We start from the raw sequence: 9,549 nt of genomic DNA on the forward strand, positions 1-9,549 counted from the left end.
AATATTGGATTGACCAGACGAGCTTCGCAACGAATGACTAAGGAGAGAAGCTTTGAAGATATATAATAATTCCGCCGTTATATCAAAGACAACTACCGATATTGGTGGCTAAAAAAAAAGATCTTCTAAAGCTTTGCGACAGAAACATTATTCCGCCGGCACTACGTGACTGGTATCACAATTTGCCTTGTTCATCCTCGGTTTTAGATGTAACATCCGAACCAGCTGAAAATGATACTGACCAAGAAGACCAAAACATAGATTAGATAGTTTAATGTATAAAATAGTTTTAGAGTTTTTGACTTAAAATTTGTTTTTAATACCATACTAACACTAGTGCTTATCTTCCCATTTAAAATGTTAATTTTAGGTATTCATTTTGCTAAAATAAAAGTTAAAAGAAGTACAATAAGTTCATTATTTAAAAAAAAAATACAAGTAAAATACACTAAGTCAATGTATTGTTTATTAATAACCTCAAATAAATGTATTTTAAAAAGTTTAAATAATCTGTTTATTAAGTCTTATTACTCCATATACATGCAAAAAAAAATTAAAATTTTTAAAAAACCAAATTTTATTTAAAACATGTAAATATTTAAAAAAATGTAAAACTAAAAACTTTGCAACGAAATTACTCGAAAGTACATTTTTTGACTTAATGTATTTTACTTGTAACCCGACGATATGTAGATAATTGTATCAGATATTCGATTTTAAAACAATAATGTTGTTTTTATTTTTTTATTGAATTTTTAAATTATTTTGCGTAAAAAATCCTAATTAAACTATATATTTTATCTAAGCTAATTTTTATTTAGTCACGCATTTTTTTGATCTTTTTGAAATGTTTTTATTTTATGGAAAACGGAAATTTTTATATAAGATTTCTCTCATCGTGATTTAAATATGACAATTTAGTGAACTTCTAATATAAAAATTTCTAATACGTTTATTGCATATGTAAAATTATGTCAAAGCTCCAAATATTGTGAATAACCTTATCAAAGGCTTTTCCAAAGTGGGTGTATATGCCTGACTTTCATTTCAGGTTAGTGACCACTGTATAATTCACCAGTTAAGTTCCCTTATAAATAAAAATTCACATTTCATGGTATATTGTTATATTGCGAATAATACTGATCATATACTTATCATACTAGGTCCAAACACATTATCGATATATTCATAAAGTTGGTTACACTTATCCCTAGAGCAGACATCTGCGCTTGCGCCCCATAATATTACCCCATCAACATCATAACGTGCAAGCGTAGCCAGTATGGCAGACATGTTTTCCTAAAATTGTTTTTTTTTTTATTATTTTTAACGGCTTTTATATGACTTTTACCTTTGGTATAAAAGTATTGGAGTCTCCATAAATATAAGTCAAATAAACAAACACTCCTGCGTCATTATTAAATTTCTTTTTAACTCTAAACACTTCCTCCAAAGTGGTTTCAATAAATTTCACTTGATATTCCAATGATTGCCAGTTTCGTACGTAAACCGAAGGGTAGAAGGCGTCTGATGCTTTCCAGAGCCAGTCAAGGCTAAAAATTGTTTATTATAATTGATTTTTCTCTGGAAAATGTCCTATTTTACCTGTCGTTTTCACTTTGGACCTCTTGGGATACGGAGTCTTGGGATCCATCAGTGTAAGAGTATGGATAGTGATAGTAGCCCCATTTGCCGTTGGGACGCAGTTTTTTGGCTAAAATTAGTGATTCCTCCAAAAATATTTTCGCAGCAGCTTCTAGTCTGAAGAAAAAATTAACTAAAAGTAATAGTAATATTCCTGGATTATTTCACATTAAAAATTTATTGCATATTAGGTCAATGGAAAGAAAGAAAAATAGAAATAAAACTATAACAGCCATGGTCCTTCAGCTCGATAATGGAAGAGAAGATTAAGAAGAAAAAAGAAAAAGATCCAATTTTTGACACAGTAATTAAATTTCTATTCCCACTAAAGCTGCTACTTAATTTTCACCTACATAATGTTACATTAACAATAATCAGGATTCTGCTTTTATTTTTTTTAATTATTTTGTAAATATATGATTTTTTGACTTAAACTTATCTTTTTACACATTATTGGTGACATTTATAACTTATATAATATACTATTATGGCCTAAATGACAAATAACCTGACCTACATGATTTTTGCTGGACATTCTGAGAATATATTTCTGCATATTCCACGAACGTTAATTATATTTAGTAAGCAAATATAAGCAAGAAAATTTATATTCCATACCTTCTAACTGCCTCTTCTTTAAGCAACGTTTGGTCCCAATCAGGATACTTCTCTCGCTCAATATCTACAGAAACATGCTTATATTGCTCTATATTACCCCAATGTTGCCTAAATATTGGCCTCCAACTTTCGAAGTCTATGATTGCTAGACCTAAAATTTCCATGTTAAAATCCCCTGGTGCACTAATATATTTTTTTTACCTGAATAGTCTTCGTTAGGAATTAGTTCTACAATAGTCTGTTCTAAAACTTCTAAATGGCAGGTCAGGTTGCCCTCTTGCGGTACCCCACCGTTTCTAAAGACATAATTTAAAAAACATATTTAAAAATTTAGTTTGAATCTTACCTAAAAAAAAAATCACCATTCTCCTTCTTTAATAGAGCAGGAAAATCGCCAGGATCATACAAAATAGTAATTGTATCACCTCTAAATCTCACGTCTTCATTATGTATAATATTGTACTTATTCAGTAGGGTGGTAAAGTCCAGCTTAAAAGGATCACATTGGAAAGAGGGTACATTCCAGTAAATTTGTAGGGGTTCCTTCGGTTCCTTTCTAAAGAAAATATATAAAATTGCAATAAATATTTTAAATTTTTCCAAAAAATTTGTCATGGTAAAAAAATTGACCTGGTGCCAAATTGATCACTACTGCTGACACTATCATCACTATGACTTTCCATGGTGAAATTTATGTGCTACTTGAATACACGTACATACACTTAAATTGAAATTTGTGAGTAGACCAGCGTGTTATCTGCCTTATCTTCGGTGATTTAAGCTGGTTTTTAATGCGAATGTTTGTACAGACAGACATTATTCATTAAAAAAACAGATATTTTTAGGAAATGGTTATTGCAGACATTGTTTTAATATATAAGTGTGTTAATATACATTGTGATGAAATTTTTGAGAACATAATTGCTCATTATTTTATGTATCCTTCCATCCTTTGATCTAGTCACATTTACGCAAAATAAAGATATTTTATAAACAAATTTCAGCTACCTATCAGTGTTGGATATAGTGATCAATATTTAATATAATAATAATAATATTAATAATAATAATAATAATAATAATAATAATAATAATAATAATAAATGTCTTTTATTCAAAATTTACAGATGTAGTTAACAATAATAACATTCTATAATTAAGTACCCGAGAAGCAGGGCGCAGTCTAGCTAAGACAGCTACTCTACTGAACCCTACTCAACGGTCATAAACTTAAGCTACAATATAAAGATTAACTCTATTAAATTCATTAAATACCCAAATAAAGAACAATATATATAATTTAAGTAAATATTAAATAGCTAAATATAAAAAATTGACAAAAATAAAATAAATAATTAAAGGCCTAAATTACGGGTTGAAGGTTAAATGTAAAAGATATTTCTTAAACTTTGATTTAAATGACTTCTGATCTAAAGTTGACAATTCAGTTGGTAGGTTATTGTAGAGTTTAATGGCATTGTACGTAAAAGAACGTTGAAACAATGAAGTCGAATGACGAGGAAGTGTCATCCTCTCCGGAAATCGGATCACTCTTGTGTGAACGTTTAAACGAGGGACAAATTTATTCCGTAAAGTGGAGGGAAGGGAGGGGTTTAATAAAACTTTAAATAAAAAATTACCTAAGTGTAACTCTCTGCGCCTGTCCATCCTCAACTAGTTAAGCTCTTTAAATGTGTGTGAAATGTGATCGTATTTTCGTAATCCAAATATTAGCCGTGAGCAAGCATTTTGAACTTTCTGAATACGATTTTTATCTGCAATGTCTAAGCAAGGACCATAAATAAAATCACAGTAGTTGAAGTTGGATAGGACCAGAGACTCACAAAGCATTTTTCTCAAATGAAAACTAAGAACCTGACGACTATTACATAAAATTTTCAATGATAAAAATGACTGAATTAACAATTTAACATATTCACAAAACCTCAACTCAGTATCCAGGACAATGCCTAAATTTTTTGCACGATACATCTTGGGAAGAGGAACATCATTTAATAAGATATTTAAATTATTTTTAAGAAAATCTTTATTAGCTCCAAAAATCATAACATTTGATTTAAGAGGGTTAAGTAAAAGGGTTAAGAGGGAGAGGTCATCGGCAAAAGCTCTCAGTTTACAGTACTTTAATGATTTAAGTATATCTGAGGTGTAGATTATGAATAATAATGGTCCCAGGATTGACCCTTGAGGTACACCTGATAAAATTCTAGCTTCTTCGGAAAAAGAATTATTTGAAAATATTTTTTGAAATCTGTTATGAAGATATGATTTAATCAACATTACCGAACCATCTAGAAGTCCATAAAATTTCAGTTTCGCCAATAAAAGTTCGTGATTGATCGTGTCAAATGCTTTCGAAAAGTCTAACAGAATCAAAGCAGTAGACAACTTTTTATCTATTGACGTTATTATGTCATTAGTAACTCCAATTAGGGCAACATCAGTACTCAAATCCTTTCTAAAGCCACACTAAGTCTCCGGGATAATTTTATTCACACCGCAGTACTCAATCAACTGATTATACAGAACCCTTTCGAAAACCTTTGACAAATCCGGTAATATACTAATTATTCTCAGATCACCATAGTTAGTTGGATTTTTTACTTTCGGAAGTGGCTTACCTATTGATAATTTCCACTGATCAGAAAAATAACTTTGTTCTATACAACAATTGACTATGTGTGTAATATAAACATCCAAGAAGGGACTGCAATATTTAAGTAATTTGGCACTAATTCCATCTACCCCCGAAGCATTTGTTTTTATACCATTTAGTATTTTATTAATTTGAGAAACACTAGCTAAATTAAAATTAAACTAAATATCGTCGTTGAAAATATTTTGAATGTAAAAATTAATTTTAGAAGAACAGTCTGACGTATTCTGCAAAAATTCACTGAAAAATGAGTTTATATCTTTAGGATTAAGTAAATAATCCGGAATATTCAAATCATTATTTGAACAAACATTAAAAGATTTAAGAGTCCTTCAAGTTTTTTTTAATATTTTTTTCAGCGCATATATTAGATAAATATAGTTTTTTTCCCTTCGTACCATAGACAACGTAAGATTTCGCAACCTTTTATAGTTTTCCCAGTCGTGTACATTTCGGGACCTCTTGAATTCTCGAAGCGCTGCGTCTCTTTGTCGCATAAAAACCTTAATATTTGGTGAGAGCCAGGGCGCCCATGGTTTAGTAATCCTTGCTGTTTTAAAGGGGGCATGCCTATCGAAGATATAAAGAAGGTATTCATTAAATAAGGAAATCTTGTTGTCAATATTTAGCTCGTAAATTATATTATGCCAGTTAATTGCTTGAAGTTCATTATAAAATTCACGAGCATTAAAATTATTAAAATTTCTGTAAGTTATAAGTTTTGGCGTAATAGACACCTTTTCTATTTTTAAATAACAATAAACCAAGGCGTTATCAGATATCCCCTCCAACGACACAACCCCCGAATCACCGACCAAAGACTCATCCGTTACAAATATTGGTTCTAGAAGTGATACACTATTCCGACTAATTCTAGTAGGTTGATTTATAATTTGGATTAGATTAAAATTGTCAAACAAGGATATCAAAGGGTTTGTTTCATTCAGTAGATTAATATTAAAATCTCCCAGATATATTACCTGCTCAAAAAAAGGATAAATAGATGAAAAAATATTCTCAAAGTCATTAACTAATAAATTAAAATTAGAAGTGGGACAATTAGAATTGGGCAAGTAAACTGCAATGAAACAATTTCTGGCGAATAAGAGCTCTTAAAATAGACTGCAACACCTCCACATCTACCTACCCTATCCTTATGAACAAACCGGTAATCAGGAATAGAAAAAACCTCAACATCATCACCATCAGACAGCCATGTCTCTGTAAGAAATATCATATCAAAGTCATATTTAAGTATTAAATTTTTAAATTCTAGAAAACCCGTAAATATTGACCTTACATTAAAATTCGCAACTTTAAATCGCTCATAAAAAAAAAAACTAAATAACTAAACACTACTCATATCTCAAAAACCTTCGAAGATATAAGTGTTTCTTCCGCTTAAGATTTTACCCCACTTTACCCAAGATACCCCCATTATAATATAATGTACGTTACTTAAAACGTGGTAGTAGAAAAAAAAAACATTGATTGAGTAAAAGATAATGAAAAAAAAAACTCAATAATTGAAAAATCATAAAAGATAACCATACATATACAAATATCATGAAAATATATGAATTTTACTTAACTCAAGAAGAAAAAATAGAATGCTGCGATATAATAGAATATCGTATAATTAATTAAAACGCCTACTACCTATAACGCAATAATCTTTTGCATGTACCATACAAAAATATTTATTATATTCCCAAGTAAATAAAATATGAATATTCACGGGCCGCAAAAATGAGAAATGTGTATCGCAATGTTTAGGAAAAAAACCGCATATTATACTGGTTTTCCACCAAACGGACTAGTCGAGTTTCTGTTTTGTTCTTGTTTTTTGAAACACATAAAACAAAAAACAAAACTCGGACAAATTTGAAACTCTGTTTCCACTAAGCAGACAAATTATAGTCGGAGTTTCGTTTTAGTTTTTAGTGCTTTTCCACCAAACGAACTAGTGTGTTGCTTGTTTTGTGCTACAAAAGTTATGGAATTGTTTAATAATAAAGATGATTTTTTTATCATTGTTGGTGCTTGGTTTGTATTGCGTTCTATGAAGCAAAAGTAAGTAGAGATACTGAAACAGAGGAGAAATAGGTTTTTTCTATTTAAAAAAAAAACTATTTTTTTCCCTTTTTAAGTATTTTAAAACACCCTATATAATAACAAAATAATTTTAAAAGATACCTTTGGAAAGTCCCTACTAATTTCAGTTGTTTTTTTTTTCAATTTTTCTTTAAATAGTTTAGCTATAATATTAAGATGCATTTTACGTGAATAACCCTGTATATTATTTTGGCAGATTCCTTTCGAATTAATACAGTAGTATACCTATATTTATACTGCATTGTATATCTATTGATAAACGTTTCGTATCAACTTACCTGTTGTTTATTTTTATTGTTTTATCCCACGCTATTTTATTAAATACACCCCTACACACAAACAGCTGAAAAGCAACTAGGTACGCGTTTAAAAACGCAACGTGCTGTTTCCACTAGACAGACTCCAGTTCTTAAACACGTGAAACCCTTTGATGTTTACCGCTTCCGAACGGGACCCGAAAAACAAAACAGCAACTGTCGCAAAAACTTCGAGTCTTCAAAATGTTTGCGAACAGTTGCAATTTTGTTTTTTCGACACAAGTTTGTGTTTTGTTTTTGTTTTGTTCGTTTAGTGGAAAACCGGCATTATAAGTACATATTATAAGTTACCGCTTTAAAATAGATTCAGTGGTTTTCAAACAAACCATACAAGTTCCAAGTAAGATATTTTATTAAGTTAAACAGTATACGTGTACATAATTATTGACGATGGTTATCATCAATAACCTGAACCTTTGTCTGCCTTACAGAGTCCCAATAAAAAAATTTTCCATCCCATGTTCAAGTATTCTTACCATATTTTCGTTTTGCAGCCACAAGCATCGAGTACTTCCTTCTTGTCAGATCTTCAAAAATTGCAACTCCTGAGTCTTTAAGAAGTTTCTTTGCGGCCATAACATTTTTCTTCTTTATGTTAGATACAAACCGAACTAGAATTGTAGGTCGATCGGTTTTTGTATTGTTCATAGGAAAGGCAAAGTCCAAGTCATGTAATGAACACGGTATCTTTAGCCTATTTTCTATAAATGAAGAAACGACAACCGGAATGTTGTTCTTCTCCTGAATCTCCATACCACAAATTCTGATACAATTGTTCTTTATTGATGTTTGTTCAATGTTTTCAAGCAGATCTTCCAGGGCCGCCATTGACTCCGTATTTTTTTTTATGGCGGCTTCACAATTCTCGACACGTTCACAAAATGAAGATAACATTTTTTCCAAACTGCTAAGTTTAGAAACAATTCTTTCCTCCATTTGGCTAATGCGTTTGGTACACACTTTTGTAATTAATTTTTCCAAATCATCGGAATCCTGATATTGAACGTGTTATAGGCATTTTGATGGTCACTGGTTTAGTGTGTGTGTGTGCGCGGCTATGGCGCTCCAATTATCGTTTAAAAAGAAAGTCAATTAACACACTATAGCACACTTTACAGAAAGAATTTTTCTCTGAATGAATTTACAGAGTCAACATGACCGACCACTTGGGTACGTGACTGTCTAGTTAGTCGCCATAGGAATATCACTGTTTACATTGTATATATAATTATTGCAAAAATTTAATGAGAAAAGTATAGGTACTTAGTTGTTGGCACGTCATTTGAGTTTGTTTTTCAATGTATTCCGTAATTGTAATTGCGTGGGTTGGGTTTGTTGGATGCTATTTTAAATCAACTACTTTTAATGTTTAATTGATTTGCAGCAATTCCAGGTTTCCGATAAGAAAATGTGATTTTCTGAGTGCAAATTTTATTTATGACTTGGAGCTATAGAAACTGTCGAACAATCATTTCTCTTCAACAAATGTTAATAATGCTGATATTACTGATACTGCTGGCTTTACACTACGATACATATTTGTTTAATATTGTATTATTAAACATTTGTTTTGTCATTATTTTTCATATGAATCATTTAGTGAATTTATTTAAAATTCACTGAGATGAGACAGAGCTTTAGAGTCTAAGAGAGCTGAGCATCCAGAATGTGGTGAATTTTATTTTCTGTAGGTGTCTGTCAATTAAGTTTTTTTTAATATTATAGCTCCAAGTTATGTTGTTAGTATTATGAGGGACCAACAAATATATACTGTAAGTGATATATGCTATACTATAAGTTGTTTTAATTTTCAAAGTTTATTTTGGGTTGCAGATATGTATATTGTTTTTTAGATAATACTGTTATAGAATTTTAAATGAGTTTTTAAAATCTGTGTAGTTTTTTTTTAGGAAACAGATAGAATTATATATTAAACAAAGAAAGTTCATTCAGCAGTGAAAGTTAGATTTTTTTACAAACAATATTAATAAAGTAGGCATTTGCTTTGGATATTGCGATTAAATAATAAAATAAAATTTGAATTTTCCCGCCTTAATTTGGCCACGCCTTTCTACCATTTTAATTGGTCCAATTAAGTACGTCAAACTGTCAAAATAGTTATCAGTATCCGCTGTTAAGCGATCCCCTCGCTAGTAGATTTGTCAGTTTGTATGCAAC

At 30.5% G+C, this 9,549-nt stretch overlaps 1 protein-coding gene across 1 annotated transcript; it reads right to left on the reverse strand.

The window, feature by feature from the left end:
- Positions 1-1,107: 1,107 nt before the first annotated feature.
- Positions 1,108-3,053, reverse strand: LOC126733558 (hyaluronidase B-like). The gene is made up of 7 exons (XM_050436894.1): positions 2,893-3,053; positions 2,609-2,818; positions 2,464-2,558; positions 2,263-2,413; positions 1,606-1,761; positions 1,352-1,553; positions 1,108-1,299 (listed from the first exon to the last, which is right to left on the reverse strand). The coding sequence occupies exons 1-7, from the start codon at positions 2,943-2,945 to the stop codon at positions 1,144-1,146; spliced, it is 1,023 nt and encodes a 340-aa protein (XP_050292851.1). The 5' UTR covers positions 2,946-3,053; the 3' UTR covers positions 1,108-1,143.
- Between the last annotated feature and the right edge of the window lie 6,496 nt (positions 3,054-9,549).

The sequence above is a fragment of the Anthonomus grandis genome, chromosome 2 (assembly GCF_022605725.1).
Source record: "Anthonomus grandis grandis chromosome 2, icAntGran1.3, whole genome shotgun sequence".
Lineage (NCBI taxonomy): Eukaryota > Metazoa > Arthropoda > Insecta > Coleoptera > Curculionidae > Anthonomus > Anthonomus grandis.

Excerpts from the sequence above, each read along its gene's own strand:
- LOC126733558 (XM_050436894.1), bottom strand. The coding sequence starts at position 2,945 with ATGGAAAGTCATAGTGATGATAGTGTCAGCAGTAGTGATCAATTTGGC. Across the intron at positions 2,559-2,608 it reads AATGGTGATTTTTTTTTTAG|AAACGGTGGGGTACCGCAAG; the intron begins GTAAGATTCAAA and ends TTATGTCTTTAG. Across the intron at positions 1,300-1,351 it reads CCAATACTTTTATACCAAAG|GAAAACATGTCTGCCATACT; the intron begins GTAAAAGTCATA and ends AAACAATTTTAG.